The 21,912-nt window shown below is 38.3% G+C and overlaps 1 protein-coding gene across 11 annotated transcripts in view; it reads left to right on the plus strand.

The window, feature by feature from the left end:
• The window catches only part of AK9 (adenylate kinase 9), a 145,375-nt gene extending 126,825 nt beyond the window's left edge, over positions 1-18,550 (plus strand). For 6 of the 11 annotated variants that reach the window (XM_031667531.1, XM_031667533.1, XM_031667530.1 and 3 more), the window contains 4 exons: positions 7,522-7,734; positions 11,365-11,625; positions 15,289-15,413; positions 17,816-18,540. In XM_031667531.1, coding sequence (XP_031523391.1) covers positions 7,522-7,734; positions 11,365-11,625; positions 15,289-15,413; positions 17,816-18,047 — 831 coding nt within the window. In that variant the 3' untranslated portion in view covers positions 18,048-18,540. Of the gene's footprint in view, positions 1-7,521; positions 7,735-11,364; positions 11,626-15,288; positions 15,414-17,815 lie in introns of those variants that run through there. The other 5 variants (XM_031667537.1, XM_031667534.1, XM_031667536.1 and 2 more) reach the window with 5 other exon arrangements.
• Positions 18,551-21,912: the final 3,362 nt, after the last annotated feature.

Genomic DNA, 21,912 nt, shown 5'->3' on the forward strand with positions numbered 1-21,912 from the left:
CAATCACTTTGGAAAATAGTTTGGCAGTTTCTTAAACAGATAAATATACATCTACCATAGCAACCAGTCCTACCACTCCTAGAGATTTATCTCAGAGAAAGGAGAGCACATGCCCATTCAAAGACTTGATGAGTGGTCACAGCAGCTTTATTTGTAATGGCTTCAAATTGGAAACCATTCAGTAATTCATCAACATAGGAGGAGGGGTGACTGCTGTCTCTGTGAACCAGCAGACTTAGCCTCTCCTCTTAGTAATTCTGAGGAATCCAAGCAGCCCAGATGAGTGGGTTTCCCCTCAGCAAAACACACCTGCTCCACCAAGGGACAAAGTACTTCTTTAAATGGGTCCTGCTCCCTGTGCCACCCAATTGGGTGAGACCCTCCAACAGGGGTTGTTAGATACTCCATACAGGAGCGATCCTACTGGCATCAGGTTGGTGTTCCTTAAGGTCAAAGGTCCCAGATGAAGGAGCAGGCACCCATCTTTGCTGCTCTCCAGCCCCCTCAAGTGACATCTTCAGTCACGGGGGCAAATCAGATGAGTAGTGCCTGAACTGAACTCCCAGCAAGCTGCAGCAGCCCTACAGAAGAGGGACCTGACTATTGAAAGGAAAACAAACAAGCAGAAAATGACAACAACAGCATCAACAACAACAAAAAGGCCCCCACAAAACCCCATCCAAGGGTCAGCAGCATCAAAGACCGAAACTTGACAAACTCACAAAGATAGAAAGAATCAATGAAAAAATGCTGAAAACCCAAAAGGCCAGAGTGCATCTTCTGCTCCAAATGATTGCAACATTTCTCCATCAGGGACATGGAACTGGATGGGTGAATTGACAGAAGTAGGCTTCAGAAGATGGGCAATAAAAAAATTAAGATGAGTTAAAGGAGCATGTTAACCTTGATAAAAGGTTAGATGAATTACTAACTAGAATAATCAGTTTAGAGAGGAACATAAATGACCTGATGGAGCTGAAAAACACAGCATGAGAACTTCATGAAGCATACACAACTATCAACAGTCAAATTGACCAAGCAGAAGAAAGGATATTGGAGTTTGAAGACAACCTTACTGAAATAAGACATGCAGACAACAATAGAGAAAAAAGAATGAAAATGAATGAACAAAGCCTCCAAGAAATATGGGACTTCCTAAAAAGACCAAACCTATGATTGATTAGAGTACCAGAAGTAGACAGGGAGAATGGAAACAAGCTGGAAAACACACTTCTAGATATTATCCAGGAGAACTTCCTCAATCTAGCAAGACAGGCCAACATTCAAATTCAGGAAATACAGAGAACACCATTAAGATACTCCATGAAATCAACCCCAAAACACATAATCATCAGATTCTCCAAGGTTGAAATGAAGGAAAAATTGTTAACGGCAGCCAGAGAGAAAGGCCAGGTAACATACAAAGGGAAGCTCATCAGACTAACAATGGATCTCTCAGCAGAAACTCTACAAACCATAAGAGTCTGGGGGCCAATATTCAACATTCTTAAAGAATTTTCAACCCAGCCAAACTAAGCTTCATAAGCAAAGGAAAAATAAAATCCTTTCCAGACAAGCAATGCTGAGGGATTTCATTACCACCAGGCCTGCCCTGCAAGAGCTCCTGAAAGAAGTGCTAAATATGTACTGGAAAGGAAAAACTGGTACCAGCCACTGCAAAAATACACCAAAATATAAAGACCAATGACACTACAAAGAAACTGTGTCAGCCAGTGTGTAAAATAAGCAAATAGCATCATGATGACAGGATCAGATTCACAATACTAATCTTAAATGTAAATGGGCTCAATGGCCCAATTAAAATGTACAGAATGGCAAACTAGATAAAGAGCCAAGATCTATTGGTATGCTGTCTTCAAGAGACTCATCTCACATGCAAAGATACACACACTCTCAAAATAAATGGATGGAGGAAAATTTACCAAGCAAATGGAAAGCCAAAAAAAGCAGGGATTGCAATCTTATTCTCTGACCAAATGGACTTGAAACCAATAAAGATCAAAAAAACAAAGAAGGCACTATATAATGGTAAAGGGAACAATTCAACAAGAAGAGCTAACTATTCTGAGCATATGTGCACCCAATGCAAGAGCACCCAGATTCATAAAACACATTCTTAGAGACCTATGAAGAGACTTAGAATCCCACACAATATTAGTGGGAGACTTTAACACCCCATTATCAGTATTAGATCAATAAGACAGAAAATTAATTAGGATATTCAGGACTTGAACTCAGCTCTGGATCAAGCGGACCCAGTTGACGTCTACAGAACTCAATACCCCAAATCAACAGTATATATATTCTTCTCAGTGCCACATGGCACTTATTTTAAAATCAAACACATAATTGGAAGCAAAACACTCCTCAGCAAATGTAAAAGAACTGAAATAATAACAAACAGTCTCTCAGACTGCAGTGCAAGCAAATTAGAACTCAGGATTAAGAAACTTACTCAAAATCACACAATTTCATGGAAATTGAAAAACCTGCTCCTGAATGATTCCTGGGTAAATAATGAAATAAGGCAGAAATCAAGAAGTTCTTTGAAACCAATGAGAACAAAGAGACAATGTACCAGAATCTCTGGGACACAGCTAAAGGAGTGTTAAGAGGGAAATTTATAGCACTAAATGCCCACATTAGAAAGCTAGAAAGATCTCAAATCAACACCCTAACATCACAATGAAGGGAGCTAGAGAAGCACAAGCAAACTAACCCCAAAGCTAGCAGAAGACAAGAAATAACTAAGTTAAGAGAAGAATTGAAGGAGATAGGGAAACAAAAAAACCTTCCAAAATATCAATGAATCCAGGAGCTGGTTTTTTAGAAAATTAACAAAATAGACCACTAGCTAGACTATTGAGAGAGAGGAATCAAATAGATACAATAACAAATGATAAAGGGGATATCACCACTGACCCCACAGAAATACAAACTGCTGGGCCGGGTGCGGTGGCTCACACCTGCACTCCCAGCACTTTGGGAGGCCAAGGTGGGCAGATCACCTGAGGTCAGGAGATTGAGACCAGCCTGGCCAACATAGCAAAACCCCATCTGTACTAAAAATACAAATATTATCTGGGCGTGGTGGTGCATGTCTGTAATCCCAGCTACTCGAGAGGCTGAGACAGGAGAATAGCTTGAGCCTGGGAGGTGGAGGTTGCAGTGAGCAGAGGTCATACCATTTCACTCCATCCTAGGCTACAGAATAAGACTCCATCTCAAAAAAAAAAAAAAATAGAAAAGAAATACAAACTGCCATCAGAGAATACTATTAACACCTCTATGCAAATAAACTAGAAAATCTAGAAGAAATGCATAAATTCTTGGACACATACACCCTCCCAAGACTAAATCAGGAAGAAGTTGAATCCCTGAAAAGACCAATAACAAGTTCTGAAATTGAGGAGGTAATTAATAGCCTATCAACCAAAAAAAGCCCAGGATCAGATGGATTCACAGCTGAATTATACCAGAAATACAAAGAGGAGCTGGTACCATTACTTCTGAAACTATTCCAAACAATTCAAAAGGAGGGACTCCTCCCTAATTCATTTTATGAAGCCAGCATCAGCCTGATACCAAAACCTGGCAGAGACACAACAAAAAAAGAAAGCTTCAGGCCAATATCCCTGATGAACACCGATTCAAAAATCCTCAATAAGATACTGGCAAACCGAATCCAGCAGTGCATCAAAAAACTTATCCACCATGATCAAGTTGGCTTCATCCCTGGGATGCAAGGCTGGTTCAACATACACAAATCAATAAATGTAATCCATCACATAAACAGAACCAAAGACAAAAACCACATGATTATCTCAATAGATGCGGAAAAGGCCTTTGATAAAATTTAACATCCCTTCATGTTAAAAATTCTCAATAAACTAGATATTGATGGAACATATCTCAAAATAATAAGAGCTATTTATGACAAAGCCACAGCCAATATCATATTGAATGGGCAAAAGCTGGAAGCATTCCCTTTGAAAACCAGTACAAGACAAGGATACCTTCTCTCACCACTCCCATTCAACATAGTATTGGAAGTTCTGGCCAGAGCAATCAGGCAAGATAAAGAAATAAAAGGTATTCAAATAGGAAGAGAGGAAGTCAAGTTGTCTCTGTTTGCAGATGACATTTTAAGATCTAGAATACCCCATTATTTCAGCCCAAAAACTTGAACTCATAAGCAACTTCAGCAAAGTCTCAGGATACAAAATCAATGTGCCTGATTCACAAGCATTCCTTTACACCAACAGTAGGCAGGCAGAGAGTCAAATCATGAATGAACTCACATTCACAATCACTACACAGAGAATAAAATACCTAGGAATACAACTAACAAGGGATGTGAAGGACATTTTCAAGGAGAACTACAAACCACTCCTCAAGGAAATAAGAGAAGACACAAACAAATGGAAAAACTTTCCATTCTCATGGATAGGAAGAATCAATATCATGAAAATGGCCATACTGCCCAAAGTAATTTATAGATTCAATGCTATTCCCATCAAACTACCATTGACATTCTTCACAGAATTAGAAAAAACTATCTTAAATTTCATATGGAATCAGAGAAGACCCTGTGTAGCCAAGACAATTCTAAGCAAAAAGAACAAAGCTAGAGGCATCATGCTACCTGACTTCAAGCTCTGCTGCAAGGCTACAGTAACCAAAACAGCATGGTATTGGTGCCAAAACAGACATATAGACCAATGGAGCAGAACAGAGACCTCAGAAATAATACCACAAGTCTACAACCATCTGATCTTCAACAAACCTGACAAAAACAAGCAATGAGGAAAGGATCTCCTATTCAGTAAATGGTGCTGGGAAAACTGGCTAGCCATATGCAGAAAACTGAAACTGTACCCTTTCCTTACACCTTATACAAAAATTAACTGAAGATGGATTAATGACTTAAATGTATAAGCCAAAAGCATAAAAATCCCTAGAAGAAAACCTAGGCAATACCATTCAGGACATGGGCATGGGCAAAGACTTCAGGACAAAAATGCCAAAAGCAATTGCAACAAAAGCCAAAATTGACAGTGGGATCTAATTAAACTGAAGAGCTTCCACACAGCAAAAGAAACTATCATCAGAGTGAACAGGTAACCTGAAGAACGGGAGAAAATTTTTGCAATCTACCCATCTGACAAAGGTCTAATATTCAGAATTTATGATGAACTTAAACACATTTACAAGAAAAAAACAACCCCATCAAAAAGTAGTCAAAAGATATGAACAGACAGTTCTCAAAAGAAGACATTTATGTGGCCAAAAACATACGAAAAAAAAGCCCAACATCACTGATCATCAGAGAAATGCAAATCAAAACCACACTGAGATACCATCTCATGCCAACCAAAATGGCGATTATTAAAAAGTCAGAAAATAATAGATGCTGGTGAGGCTGTGGAGAAATAGGAATGCTTTTACACTGTTGGTGGGAGTGCAAATTCATTCAATTACTGTGAAACACAGTGTGGCAATTCCTCAAGGATCTAGAACCAGAAATACCATTTGACCCAGCAATCCCATTACTGGGTATATACCCACAGGAATATAAACCATTGTACTATAAAGACACATGCACACATATGTTTATTGCAGCACTATTTACAATAGGAAAGACATAGAACCAACCCAAATGCCCATCAATGATAGACTGGATAAAGAAAATGTGGTATATACACACCATGGAATGCTATGCAGCCATAAAAAAGAATGAGATCATGTTCTTTGCAGGGACATGAATAGAGCTGGAAGTCATCATCCTCAGCAAATTAACACAAGAACAGAAAACCCAACTCACATGTTCTCACTCATAAGTGGGAGTTGAACACCGAAAACACATGGACACAAAGAGGGGAATAACACACACCAGGGCCTGTTGGGGGTAAGAGGAAGGAATGTAGAGGATGGGTCAATAGGTGCAGCAAACCACCATGGCACATGTGTACCTATGTAACAAACCTGCACGTTCTGCACATGTATCCCTTTTTTTTTTAGAAGAAATAAAGAAAAAACTAAAAAAATATTATAAGAACTTGAAAGGATTTTACCCCCCAAAAAACAATTACTAAAATATGGGCTTAGGAAGAAAGATAAAAACTAAACAAAAATAATAGATGGGGGAGGCTTTATAGGTCATTTCTTACATACACCTTCATTGATTAGATAATTCCGTGTATTTTTTGAACATCATAAGAAAAAAATCATTATTTTCCAGCTCATTTTGAAGCTTGCTTTTGATTTTTTTTTTTTTTTTTTTTTTTTAATAGACGGAGTCTCACTCTGTCACCCTGGCTGGAGTGCAGTGATGTGATCTCGGTTCACTGCAACCTCCACCTCTCCGGCTTAAGCGATTCTCCTGCCTCAGCCTCCTTAGTAGCTGGGATTACAGGCACATGCCACCACGCCTGGCTAATTTTTATATTTTCAGTAGAGAAGGGGTTTCACCATGTTGGCTAGGCTGGTCTTGAACTCCTGACCTCATGTGATCCACCCACCTCGGCCTCCCAAAGTGCTGGGATTACAGGCATGAGCCCTCGCACCCAGCCAAAGCTTGTATATTCTGATATAAATATCAAATAAAAGTAGTAAAAGGAAAGGTTGGTCTCATTTTTGCACCTTTATAGAAAGTTGGTTGTATCTTGTTTTGTGAAAAGAAGTATGATGTAAATAAGTATGTAAAGTATTCCATTTGTATTTTTTAAAATACTATATTTGTGGCTAAATATATATCTATTTTTATAGGTATATTGGTAGGATTTTTTTAATGAGTCTGGGAGATAAAACTATTAATAATGCTAACATAGTACTGGAAGAAAAAAGGTGAAAGGAGATTTTCACTTTTTATACATTGTAATGTGTTTTGAATATTTTTACAGTAAGCATATATTTTATATCATAAAAAAATTTTTTTAATGTATTTCCCTTGCTTTAAATAAATTGAAAGAATCCTTAAAGGACTTTGCACATATTTTCTTTATCATAAAAGAAAATACATTTTACACTTTCAATTGAGCTAAATAGGATATTTCCAAATTATTATTTGATCATATATCCACTTAATAGCAAAGTAAATTCTGAGGCATCTCTCATTTAATTTGCCATGGGTAAGAAGTTGTGATCTTGACTCAGCTTTTACTTTTAGGGAAAAATTCTATTTTAGAAACTGACCTCACAATGACCCAGCATCAACACATTCTGGAGTTTTTCATTACATCTCTGTTGGTAGAGGACTGGGGGCACCTTCATTCTCAGTGCTGCTTTATTTTCCTCATGAAAATAGAGAAACTTAGGATGTGCACTTAGAGTAATGTATGAGAAACTGATTTTTAATTAAAATAATATAAGGACTGGCCTTTTGTGGATTGTTTTCAAGTTGCTACAGATTAAATATTATTCAAGAAGCATTTTTAAAAATTCTCTCCATCAAAATACTTTTTAATTTAATGTTCTCCAAACTTTGAATAACGTTTCTAGGGTGAAGAAAAAATTAAGGAGAGAAAGAGGTATTTGGGAGACACAAAACACTTTTGTCCAGTAGTCCTCAAAGAAAACTTCATCCTACAACCAGGAAACACAGAAGAAGCAGCCAAGTATCGAGAAAAGATCTACTACTTTTCAAGTGCTGAGGCTAAAGAAAAGTTTTTGGAGCATCCTGAGGACTATGTGGCTCATGAAGAACCACTGAAGGTGAGACAGTATTCCTATCTTAATGATTGCTCCCACAGGATTTTTTCAGGACTGATTACCAATCACTACCAATTTACTTAAGGGTGAAGTTCCCAATCTGATATTACAACATAAAGAAAATATCTAAGTTCAAAGAACAACTTTTTGGAATATAACATAAAATAATTATCTATTTTGATTTCTGTAGTAATTACTTGTGTCAAACCAGCACTTAATATCTGCCTTTTTAGCTGAAGTAAAAATAAAACAAAACATAAACAAAAACAAACCCCACAGCTGGATGAATTCCTTACTATAGTGAGGCCAGTCATGCTAGTTAGTCTCTGAGAGCAGAGCAGGATGATGGTCTTCTACAGGATTTTGGAGAAGAGTGGAATTCAGGGATTGGTGAACTTTCAGAGGCATAAGTGGGTTGACATCTATGGAAGTAAGATTAGTGACACTGCTATTGACTGGTTCACACTCAGAATTGTTATAGGGGTAAGTCCATCCTGATTGGTAAGTTTCAAGAGTGAGGGCTGACACTGGTTGGTTGGATTGCAAAAATGTGTTTCCTGAAGTGAGTTTACCCTGATCAATTTAAATTTAAAACCAATTTAAAATTGGTTGAGTGGCTATTGTTACCATGGCTATCCAATAGTCATTTTTTAGTGGAGCATTGTTATAGAGGAGAAGGACACTTTGGTGAATCTTCCCTGGACATTTTTCTGTTACAGCTTTGGCTGACTTTCTCAAAACACTCTCATCATAAGCAGATGTTACTTCTCTTTGGCCCTCCAGAAGCTCAACAAGGAAAATGCATTGAGTCTCAAAAGACAAACCGTTGCCATGACCTTTGTGCTTGACCAGTCCACTTTTGCTTTGACTGGACCACTGCCACCTCTTGGTGACCATTGCTTTGATTGTGCTTTGTCTTCAGGATCATACTGATAAAGCCATGTTTCATCTCCTCTACAATTCTTCAAACAAATGCTTTAAGATTTTGATCCCATGTGTTTAAAATTTCCATTGAAAGCTCTGTTTTTGTCAGCAGATGATCTGGGTGCAACAGTTTTGGCAATCATAGAGTAGAAACTTTGCTCAACTTTAATTTTTCAGTCAGAAAACTTGTACACTGAGTCAACCTAGATGTCTAGGCGTGTTGGCTATTGTTTCTGCTGTTAATCATCAGTCCTTGTCAATTGGGTCACAAACAAGATAAATTTTTTCCTCTCAAATTTAAGTGGGTGGTGTGCTGCTACAGGCTCCATCTTCAACATTGTCTCGTCCTTTTTTCAAGCAAATTGTTCATTTGTAAATTGCTGATCTCTTTGGGGCATTGTCCCTAGAAACCTTCATAAAGCATCAATGATTTCACCATTTTTCTTCCCAAGCTTCACCATAAATTTGATGTTTATTCTTGCTTCAGTTCTAGCAGAACTCATGTTGCTGTGATCTATTGCCTTGTTTTACATCATACTGATGTCTTATCTTTCTTAGTGCTTCAAACTAGATCCTGTTCAGACATGTTATAACAAATTCATATGAGTTTATTTGGTGCAAAAAAAGTGAAAAAAATTATTTTCATAATATGCATTTTCTGTCAACTTTTTGAAGACCCCTCATATTTTTAGATTTTTGAGGAAACTCCATACTGTTTTTCATAATGGCTGTCCGACTTTACATTTCCACAACAGTGTACAAGTGTTCCCCTTTCTTCACATCCTCACCAGCATTTGCTATTTTTTTGCCTTTTTGATAATAGTCATTCTAACAGAGGTGAGATGATATCTCACTGTGGTGTTGATTTGCATTTCCCTGATGATTAGTGATGTTGAGCATTTTTTCATATACCTATTGTCCATTTGTATGTGTTCTGTTGCGAAATGTCTGTTCAGGTCTTCTTTTCCCCATTGTTAAATCAGAATATTTGTTTTTTTGCTACTGAGCTGTTTGAGTTCCTTATATATTCTGATTATTAATCCCTTGTTGGATGGATACTTTGCAAATCTTATCTCCCATTCTGTAGGTTTTCTCTTTACCATGTTGTTTTCTTTGTGATTCAGAGGTTTTTTAGGTTAACGTAATCCTATGTGTCTATTTTTGCTTTTGTTGCCTATGTTTTTGAGGTCTTACCTGGAAAAATCTTTGCCCAGACCAATGTCCTGTAGCACTTCCCCAGTGTTTTCTTCTAGCAGTTTTATATTTTCAGGTCTTCCATTTAGGTCTTTAATCCGTTTTGAGTTGATTTCTGTATATGGTGAAAGATGAGGATCTAGTTTCATTCTTCTGCATATGGATATCCACCTATCACAGCACCATATATTAAAGAGACCATCCTTTCCTCCATGCATGTATTTGGTGCTTTTGTAGAAAATGAGTTGACTCTAAGTGTTTTGACTTTCTTGAATTATTTTACTACTGTGCTATGCTCTAGCTCCCTCGGATGGGATTACTGGAGCAAGATATATATATATCAAAGTGTATTGCCTTATGACTTTTGATAATATCAATGCCTTCTTAAAATGAACACATGGAACTAAGCACTTCTGTATAATTTGGGCCATTTTCATGAACTTCAAATTTTATATAGTGCCCATGAGACTACTGAAGTATGTGGGTGGTTGTGCCCTCACAAAGAAGCCCCAATCCACTGGTGTTGGGGGTCATTTAAGGACTGTGGCCATTTATCCTTTTCTGTTGTTGTTTTCAACTGTAATTTCTGCTTAGTCTGGTTTGCTGTTTGTGATCTATTGCCTTGTTTTACACAAATCCATTTGGATAAGATCCTGAAATCCTGACTGTATTTCCATAGTTTCGCAAAGCATAAAATGAACGGGGTTTTCCAGAAGCATTTCCCTTCCCTACCATAGGGTACCTGAAGACAGTCTGAGCACCAGACAGCCCTAGTTGCCAGACGTTTAACTGATGGATGAGTGAGATGTTAAGCCAGCAGTTTTATCACTGAGAGGTTTAAAATGTGATTTTAAAGTATGGTGTGAGGCTGCAGCTATATAATTTCATGTCATTCTAGTTTTTATCCTTCCCCTTGCAAAAACTCCAGCTCCTTTGAGGCTTATCCTACTTGGATGTGTCAACAAGCCCCATTCCTCCTTGCTGCTATCACCTACCAATTTCTTAGTATTTCCTCACAATCACAGAAGACTTAGCTGCTGCTTCATTCCAGTGCTCACCATTGTTCTTGACAGTTTCAGCATCCCATGGATGATCCATATAACATGAGTCCTGAGATTACTGGAATAAATGGAGAAGGCTCTAAATTTTTCTTGTTAGTGGGCTTTCTGTTTGATTTATTTTATTATGCTAGGAACGTATCTTACCATTCTATATTAACTAAAACTTTTGTCAAAAACAAAAATAAGTAAACCCTATTTTATTAAATGCCTTTTGGCATATGATACCAAGATAATCGTACATGGTTGTTGGTGCTCTCTGAGGACCAGTATTGATGGAATTAATTATGTTAATTGAAATCCTAATGTCTAAGCATCCTTGAGTTCATGATGTGATCATTCCTACCCCATCTTAGGGAGGGCAGTTAATAAGTCTTATGTGTTCTTAATTACTCAAAACTGCTCTTCCTTCTCTCTCCCTTTATCCCACCCCTCCCTGACCCACCCCCTGTGGCAGGCTCCTCCATTAAGAATATGCCTTGTCGGCCCCCAGGGCTCTGGCAAAACTTTGTGTGGAAGACAGTTGGCAGAAAAATTAAACATTTTTCACATTCAGTTTGAAGAAGTTCTTCAAGAAAAACTGCTACTCAAAACTGAAAAGAAAGTGGGACCTGAATTTGAGGAAGATTCTGAGGATGAACAAGCTGCCAAACAAGAACTTGAAGAGCTTGCAATTCAGGCCAATGTCAAAGTTGAGGAAGAAAATACAAAAAAGCAGGTAGTAATCTCTTTTTTTTGTTTTTTTGTTTTGTTTTGTTTTTGCTGTTGTTATTGTTATTGTTTTTGAGACAGGGTCTCCATCTGTCACCCAGACAAGAGGGCAGTAGCACAATCACAGCTCACCAAAGCCTTATCTTCCCGGGGCTCAGGTGATCCTCCTGCCTTGGTGTATTAGTCCATTTTTACACTGCTGATAAAGACATACCACGACCAGGCAATTTACAAAAGAAAGACATTTAATGAACTTACAGTTAGGTCCACGTGGCTGGGGAGGCCTCACAATCATGGCGAAAGGCAAGGAGGGGCAAGTCACATCTTACATGGATGGCAGCAGGCAAAGAGAGAGCTTGTGCAGGGAAACTCCCCCTTTTAAAACCATCAGGTTTTGTGAGACTTATTCACTATCAAAAGAACAGCATGGGAAAGGCATGCCCCCATGATTCAATTACTTCCCACTGGGTCCCTCCCACAACATGTGGGAATTCAAGATGAGATTTAGGTGAGGTCAGTCAAACCATACCACTTGGCCTCCCAAGTAGCTGGGACTACAGGTGTGCACCACCATGCCTAGCTAGTTTTGGTATTTTTTTTGGAGATGGGAGTCTTGCTATGTTGCCCAGGCTGGTCTCAAATTCCTGGGCTCAAGCCATTTACCCACCTTGGCCTCCCAAAGTGCTGGGATTACAGGCATGAGCCACTGTGCCTGGCAGTAGTAATCTATGCAGACAGCTGTGCTTACTGGTGTTACTCTGGGGAAGTAGTAGTATAAAACTCTATAAAGTTTCTAAGAAGAGAAAAAAATTAGCCCATAAAAGTCATTTAAAGAGTCATATTCGTCATGTGCTAAATAAAAATCTTCCAGCTCTTCTAGAATATAAAGTACTGAGTTTTATATGACTCAAAAAAAAATCAGAAAAACTTTCTTTGACAAGGCTGTTGTATAGCATTTATTTGAAAGTATGATATTTGGTGTATCTGACTTAGACAATATAGTTTTCCACTGTTGTGTTCTCTGATTTCTATCAAATAGCATAAAAATCTGCCCCAGCCTTAGTGGAGATCTGAAAATATTAATTTCTAATGATGCCTTATCAGAAAGTTTATACTGTATTGATCTGTTCTCTCATTGCTATAAAGAAATACCTTAGATTGGGTAATTTTTAAAGAAAATAGGTTTAACTGGCTCATGATTCTTCAGGCTGTACAGGAAGCATAGTGGCATCTGCTTGGCTTCTGGAGAGGCCTTAGAAAACTTACAATCATGGCGGAAGGTGAAGGTAGAGCAGACACATCACATGGCCAGGGCAGGAGGAAGAGAGAGTGAGGCAGGAGGTGCCACACACTTTTAAACCACTGGATCTCATGAGCACTCACTCACTACAGTCATGGCAGTACCAAGGGGGGAATGGTGCTGAACCATTCATGAGAAACTGCCCCCATGATCCAATCACCTCTCACCAGACCCCACCTCCAACATTGGGGTTTGCAATTCCACATGAGATTTGGGCGGGGAAACAGATCCAAACCATATTAACCTCTTACATGGCTTCTATCTGGAGTTATACAATGAAAGTTCTTAATAGGCCATTTGTTCTCAAATGATCCAAGTGCAGTTAAATGTAACGCTCAAAGTTGAAGGAGGGTTGGATAGTGAGTGACATATGGTGTTCTAGTAGGTAATGAAGTACCTCTTCAGACATATTCTTTTTTCTTTTTGAGACAACATCTCCCTCTCTTGCCCAGGCTGGAGTGCAGTGGTACAGTCTCGGCTCACTGCAACCTCTGCCTCCTGGGCTCAAGTGATCCTCTCACCTCAGCCTCCTAAGTAGCTGGGACTACAGGCATGCACCAGCATGCCGGGGTAATTTTTGTGTTTTTTGTATAGACGGGATTTACCATGCTGCCTGTGTTTACCCCAGCAATCCCACCCCGCGATCCGGCCACCTTGGCCTCCCAAAGTGCTGGGATTACAGGCATGAGCCACCTGTGCCTGGCCTTCAGACATATTCTTTAAATGTTTTTCACCTATATTTATTAGCGTTCAGGAGAAACTGATATCCTCCTAATTTAAAAAATGTATATTGGGACAGGCACAGTGGCTCACACCTGTAATCCCAGCACATTAGGAGGCCGAGGTGGGCGGATCACCTGAGGTCAGGAGTTAGACACCAGCCCGGCCAACATGGTGAAACCCCGTCTCTACTAAAAGTACAAAATTTAGCCAGGCATGGTGGCACACACCTGTAATGCCAACTACTCAGAAGACTAAGTCAGGAGAATCACTTGAACCCGGGAGGCAGAGGTTGCAGTGAGCCAAGATCTCACCACTGCGCTCCAACCTGGGCAACAGAGCAAGGCTCCGTCTCGAAAAAAGAAAAAAGTATGTCAATCCAGATTTTTAAATTTAACAAGTCTAGATTTTAAAGTGCAACAAATATCTCCAGCTCATCTACAGTTTTTTGTTTGATTTTCTTTTGCTGTTTTCTGAATCATTTAACTTCTCAGAAAGCAATTAAGGTATTTTATTTCTAGATAATAAAATTAATCCTACTTCCTGGTAAGCAGTAGTTTATCATACCTCATCTATTCAGTTTTAGAATTTTGGATGACAAAAGTACTCTACAAAAGTAGCTTCATTTTTGTAAGAACTGTTGTTTTTTACTGTCCATTCAAGGGTGATCTAACTTCAGAGAGAATTGACCTGAGTTAATTATCGCAATGCTTTCTATTTGTTATTATGTTATAATCCTCATCTAGTTTGTATTTCAGATGGCTGCCTGTTTGGCTTATCCCATGATCAGCATCTAGGTTGGAGAGAGAATACCGTATAATTATAATATAAATAACAAAAATCAGTTAAGCCTTATAGGTGTGTGTGTGATAAATTGAAAAAGGTTTAACAAAAAGTAATGAGATATGACCCCAAGGCCATGTATGAAAATCAATATTATTACTTATAATTTATCTTAGCTATAGTAAATATTATTTACTATAGGTTGATGCAAAAGCGGTTGTGTTTTTGCCATTACTTTTAAGGCAAAAACCACAATTACTTTTGCACCAACCTATATTTCTAACCACATTAAATAATTGGTTTAAAGAAAATAGCTCAAATTTTTAAATGTTTACAAGCAACACTACGAAAAAGACCTCAGAAAAAAATAACAAGTCTCATTCTAATCAACTATGTAATACCGTATTGTTTATGATATAGATTTTGGGGTTTTCTAAATTGATATTTGTACATATTTTTGGGGTATATGTGGTATTTTGTTACACACATAGAATGTATAAGGATCAAGTCAGGGTATTTGTGATATCCATCACCTTGAGCACTTATCATTGCTATGTGTTGGGAGCATTTCAAGACCTCTCTTCTAGCTATCCTGAAATATACAATACATCGTTATTAACTATAGTTTCCCTCTGTGCTATTGAACGTTAGAACTTACACCTTCAATCTAACTGTATGTTTCTACTCATTATCCTGCCTCTCTTCATCTCTTCTATCCCTACCATACACCCTTCACAGCCTCTGGTAACTTTCATTCTACTCTCCACCTCCATGAGGTCCACTTTTTTAGCTTTCACATGAGTGAGAACATGAAATTATAAGCATAGAGTTTTAAAACTTGTTTTATTTTCTGATTTTTGTTTTTAGCTTCCAGAAGTACAACTTACAGAAGAAGAAGAAGTAATCAAATCAAGTCTAATGGAAAATGAGCCATTGCCTCCTGAAATTCTTGAAGCAATACTTTCTGAGTGGTGGCTTAAGGAACCAATACGGTATCTTAATTTATATAGAGTTGTGTATTTATTTGCTTTTATTTGTTTTATTATTAAAAGTTAAAAATGTAGTTTAACATACATTTAAGAATTTTCTGCTTTGTATTCATGTAAGCTGGTGACTTTTCATTTGAGATACACATTAAAAACATCTGTAAAGTCTTTAAAAATACCAATGCCAGGACCCCACACCAAAATAATTGAATTCAGATCTCTAGGAGTGTGAGCCTGGGATATTTTTCAGTACTCCCAGGTTATTCTAAAATGCATTTGTGGTAAAACTGTAAAAGCCTAAACAAAGTAGCTAAATATTATGCACCATTAAAATTTAGTACAGGGCCAGGCACGGTGGCTCACGCCTGTAATCCCAACACTTTGGGAGGCCAAGGCGGGAGGATCACCTGAGGTTGGGAGTTCAACACCAGCCTGACCAACAAGGAGAAACCCTGTCTCTACTAAAAATACAAAATTAGCCGGGTGTGGTGGTGCATGCCTGTAATCACAGCTACTCAGGAGGCTGAGGCAGGAGAATCACTTGAACCTGGGAGGCGGAGGTTGTGGTAACCAAGATAGTGCCATTGCACTCCAGCCTGGGCAACAATAGTGAAACTCCATCTCAAAAACAAAAAAAAATTATAATAAATAATTTGTAATAGCATGAGAAATGTTATTACATAAAGTTAAGTTAAAAAGAAGATGTAAAACTATAATATATTAGAGAATGCACACATGAAGAACCAACTGGAAAGAAATAAAACAAATTTTTAATAACCTCTGAGATGTGGGATTATGGATAATTTTTGCCTTTTTATGCTTTTCTCTATTTTTTCCATTTTTCTATAGTGTGACATTGCTTTTATAACCAAGGGGAAAATAATACATTTTGAAAAGGTTATTGCATTAGTCCTGGAGAGATATACTAAGGGGCTTGAACTAAGGGGGAATGGCAGAAATAGAAGTGTGAGGACAGAGGAGGACATGCCAGGACTTACCTATTAAACATAAGAAGCAAGAGGGAGCCAGGGGAGAGGGCCAAAGGTCTCTAACAGGTAGTACCTGAGTACGAGTGGGTCAGAAGGAAGAGCAGTTTGGAAGGCTAACAGTATGATTTTTGATAGTACAATGTGTGTATAATTCCAGAAGGGCATTCAGTTGGAAAAACTCCACAGCTTTTTGAAAATTCGGAACCAAAACTCAGAAGAGAGGTTGGGTATAGAGGTAAAGATTTGGAAGTCATTGACAGAGAAGTGACAGCAGGAACAGTAGGAATGAAATTGACCCTGCCAGAAGAGACAAGACTGAAGGCACCTCTAAAGAAAAAACCACATGGCCAATATATGGAAATTTGCCCCCTTAATAAGAAAGGAAAATTCACATTTTTGAACTAATAACTTTGAAGGCTGAAACTGTCAAATGTTCGTGAAAGTCCTATTTGTATTAAGAAAAAAATATATATTTAAATATAAATATTAAAAACAAACCAAATTTCAGATAAGCAGGAGAAACAAATTCTCACTCAAATGGGGACCAGTATTGACTCTCTCAACTAAACAAAGCCAAGTTTTCAAACTTGATTGTTTTATAAGTGCTCACTAATTAAAATGTATTAACATTCCAGTTATTTTCCTAATTCTTTTTTTTTTTTTTTTTTTGAGAAGGAGTTTCACTCTTGTTGCCCGGGCTGGAGTGCAGTGGCATATTTTCCTAATTCTTAAAGTCTCATCACACTTGGGCAAGTTTGACAATCCCATTTGAATATAATTATCTTGCCCATAGGAACCAAGATACATACATTAACAATTGTCATCGGTTACAAGGAGACCCAGGGAAGTGGGTATGGGTTGTCTCATGAAAGGAAGCACTGTTAGGAGAAAAACTGCCAACAGTGAGGGCTCCCACTACAAGTGGGCTGGCCAGGTGTACTCTTTAAATAAAGAGTACCACATTCACTAGGCTGGGCACCCCCCTCAAACAGAGAACTTATTTTCTCTTTTCCTATGGCCTTCTCACAACTTCTAGTAAACTTTCAGCTAATAGTAATTGTAAACTGATTGACTACAATTTTATATTATAAATATATGTATGAAATATTGTAATTTTAATCCAATTTGATATATTTTGAAAAAGAAATGTCACATATACAACTAGAAATATTAAAAGAAATAAAAGATAGTAGAGTAAATTTTTAAACTATTCATTACATACAGAAAGTTGATATTTATCAATACATTTTTTTACTTTTTTTCTTTTAAAATATTTAATTGACAAATAAAGATTGTATATATTCAAGGTGTACATGATGATTTAATATACCTTGTATAATGATCATTACAGTCAAATTAATGAACATGTCCATTACAATATTTTAATGAAATAAAGTAAATTATGAAAATTTCCACCAGTTCCACAGGTTTTATATTAGATGGTTTCCCACGATATCCAGAAGAGGCCCAGTTTTTGGGGGATCATGGATTTTTCCCAGATGCAACTGTTTTTATACAAGTTGATGATCAAGATATTTTTGATCGCCTCCTTCCTGCCCAAATTGAAAAGTGGAAACTAAAACAAAAGAAGAAATTAGAAAGGAAGAAACTGATCAAAGACATGAAGACAAAAATCAGGGTATGTGTCTAGCAAAAATGCATTGAATAAATCTGTTCAGCATCTGTTTAGTGATCTGTTATAAAGTGATCTTCACAAAAAAATACAGTTTTCTAATTTTAATACCACAGTAAGCATGAAACATTTTTCATCAAATATTAAGACCATAATAAGAGTTAAGAGTTATTTCAGGCTTTTGTGGTAATCAATGTGTTAATGCTTCTCTCTTTATGGCAAATAAAAGATAGTGGTAGTGCCAAGGCTTCCCTCTCCCAGACATGGGAGCAAAGTGGAAGAGGTAACAAACAGAGATTTGAAACACAAAGAAGTAAAATTTCAGAGGTCTTTTTCACTGCCCCTAGAGCGATGACACCATACATCAAAGCCATGCGAGCCTGTAGTGAAACCAGATCCACATTACGTTAGAATGTTGTTCCTAAACCTACATTCTGAGGAGTATTCCATAAAATGTTCAGAAGCGTCACAGGGAACCAACAGTTCCACTCCTGGTAATCTTATCTAACAGAAATGAAAATATATGTCCACATAAAAAGTTATATGTGAATGTTCATAACCATTATTCATAATAACCAGAAAGTAGAAACAACCCAAATCATCAACTGATGAATAGAAAAACAAAAGGTGGTATATCCTTAGAATTGAAAAACTACTCAGCATTAAGAAGGAATGACCTATTGATACACCCTGTAACATGGATAAAAATCAAAACCATTGTGCTGAGTGACCGAAGCCAGGCAAAACAGGGGTGCATCCTGTACAATTTCATTTCCATGACATGCCCTGAAAAGGCAAACCTGTAGATCTGGGCTGAAGTATAAAGAATGGACTTTTGAGTCTGGACCTAGGATGGCCCAGATGAGACATGAGAGCAGTAAATGTTTGAAGGGCTTTCGTGCCAAAGGGAGCTTGGAGTTACTCCACGTGGCCTCAAGGGAAAGAACTACCATTGGTAGGAGGAAGGTACAGGGAAAGTATATTTCATTCTTAGCGAGACATTTCAAAAAGAGCCAAGACTGAAGGCAGGGAGCTTCTTGCCAATAAATAAGCATAAACTAGACGAACATTTGGCAGGGGAGAATGGAAAAATGTGTCAGAGAACTCATCTATTAATTTCAATTAAGACTTAAATTATGTAATACATTCTCACAATTCAACACCAATTAAATTACAGACTGCCAAAGTGTTAAAGCCAAGCAGTTCCTCTTTCATTGCTCAGACACGGTTTTCAAATTATTTTCATCTTGGGGTTAGCCAGAGGAAATCCCTTCAAGGCCATTGCCATCCATTCTTCTTCCCCACTACACTAAGGTTGCATGTCCCAGGCCATCACTGATCTGCAAAATATCAAGGCAGGCAGAGTTCTTAGCCATCTAAGAACTATGGAAGTAAGGAGGGAGATGTGGGAAGATACCTGGCTCCACGGTGTTCTTGATGACATTCAGGCCAAACTGTCTGCCACGCACGAGATTCTGTAAGTATGAGAATGGAAAAGAAAGAGCCAAAGAAGAGAGCCTACCAAAGCACATTCATACGTTGTCTCACTGTGGGGCCTGGAATATCTAGGCCAGTGCTAACACAGAAATCTCTGTGATGACAGAAATGTCCTAGATCTGTGCTGTCCTATACAGGAGCTACTAGCCGCAGTGGCTGTTGAGCACTTAAAATGTGATTAGTGTGGCTGAGAAATCAAAAGTTTAATTTTATTTAATTTTAATATAAATAGCCACACACAGCTAGTGGCTATTGTGCTGGACAGAACAGCTGTAGGGCAATGAAGCCACATCCTATACATCACATGCTTTAAGAATTTTAGGGACCTAGAACAGGAAAGCAGCAGGTTTCAGGAGCTAGTGTATCACCCCAGGCATTTGCCCCTTCCTTTCCTCACCCACTAACTCTATCTCAGTTCAGCCTGCCTGACAGCCCACAGAGTCTTACAGTGACTCCATCTGTCTCCTTGGCTTCAGCTCTATGCCTTCCAGACCATCATTCTGACTACCTCAACACGATCTTCCTAAAACCCCATTTTGATCAAGCCACCCCATTAAGGTCTGAATTCTCAATCTTATCCCAAATTCTCTTTCTAACGTTTTTTCTCAGTGGAAACAAATACAAACCCTTCTCTGCAGTAGCCGCCACATTGTATGCTTTGGCAATCCCAGACATCTGGTAGTTTCTTTTTCTTTTCTTTTTGACGGAGTCTCACTTGTCGCTAGGGCAGGAGTGCAGTGGTGCAATCTCAGCTCACTGCAAACTCTGCCACCTGTCTGCCGCATTCTCCTGCCTACAGGCGCCGCCACCTCGCCCGGCTAGTTTTTTTTGTATTTTTTTAGTAGAGACGGGGTTTCACTGTGTCAGCCAGGATGGTCTCGATCTCCTGACCTCGTGATCCGCTCGTCTCGGCCTCCCAAAGTGCTGGGATTACAGGCTTGAGCCACCGCGCCCGGCCTAGGTGAAAATTTTAATAAAAGTTTATGTAATCCAACGTTTGCCAAATATGTAAAAATGTCTTAGACATTTTACATTCTCTTTTTCATACTAAGCTGTCAAAATCCGGTGTGTATTTTACACTTTCTGCACATCTCAATTTGGATGCTAATGTTCATTGAACAGACTTGATCTGTATTTAGATTTCATACAACTTACAGATGAAAACAGATTCTCATATCAAGTAGCTACAGACAAAAGTTTTTTTCAAGAATTGAAATAATTATCAGTTTAAAAATTTATATTAAAATTATTTAAAATTAAAATCTAGTTCCTTGTTGCATGGGACACAGTGCAAATGCTTGATAAGCACATGTGGCTAGTGGCTGCTATATTGGACAGCATGGGCCACCTGTTTCTAGCTTGAGCCTCAGTCCTAGCTATTCCTGAATTATTTGACCAGCTGTCAAAGAGAAACAAGGAAATGATAGCTTTATCAATCTAGCCTCCTTCATTGTCCCAAATATACGTTCTACCCCTTTGAATAAAAAAGTTTAATGCCGCTGGGCGTGGTGGCTCATGCCTGTAATCCCAGCACTTTGGGAGGCCAAGGTGGGTGGATCACAAGGTCAGGGTCGAGGCCAGCCTGACCAACATGGTGAAACCCCATCTCTACTAAAAATACAAAAATTAGCCGGGCGTGGTGGTGTACGCCTATAATCCCAGCTATTCGGGAGGCTGAGACAGGAGAATCACTTGAACCCAGGAGGCGGAGGCTGCAGTCATCTGAGATCGCGCCATTGCACTCAAGCCTGGCGACAGAGTGAGACTCCATCTCAAAAAAAAAAAAAGTTCAGTGACTTGAGTACCCAAAAGAAATGTCATGAATATGAAAGTGCTTCTCATGTGTCCTTGAGAAATGATGTTGCTAGTGCAGTGTTTCACGATTCATTTTCTACTAAATGTGTACAATTTTTTAAGTTGTTTTAACAGAAATACAGAGTGTGTTTCTTAGGAAATACAATGTTATGCTTTGGGGCTCCTGAAACACCTCGTTTTGAAGGTGAATCTTTGGTTTTCTCCCAGTAGAGGGTCAACCTTGGGATGACTGGAGCTCTTACCATCAAAATCAGTTATTTAAGTGCTTGCCCAGTGCTTCTTGAAACTCACCTCTACTCTGTATTTTCTACAGTTGGTTCTTGTGTTATAAATGTTATGAGCAATAGATTAAATGATGCTGAGGAATGAAAAATTCTCGTTATAAATGCTTACCTAGGATTCTCATTATAGTTGCTTATCTAGGTTTTCATAAATGGGAACGTAACAATATCTTCCAAATATGGAGTCCTTACTGTTGGCGAAGCCCGGTCTGTTAAATCTGTAGCATATCTTACTGGGTCTCAAACATCTTCCATGTCATGGCACACAGAATTACAATTTACAACATCTT

This window comes from Papio anubis, chromosome 6 (assembly GCF_008728515.1).
Source record: "Papio anubis isolate 15944 chromosome 6, Panubis1.0, whole genome shotgun sequence".
Taxonomy (NCBI): domain Eukaryota; kingdom Metazoa; phylum Chordata; class Mammalia; order Primates; family Cercopithecidae; genus Papio; species Papio anubis.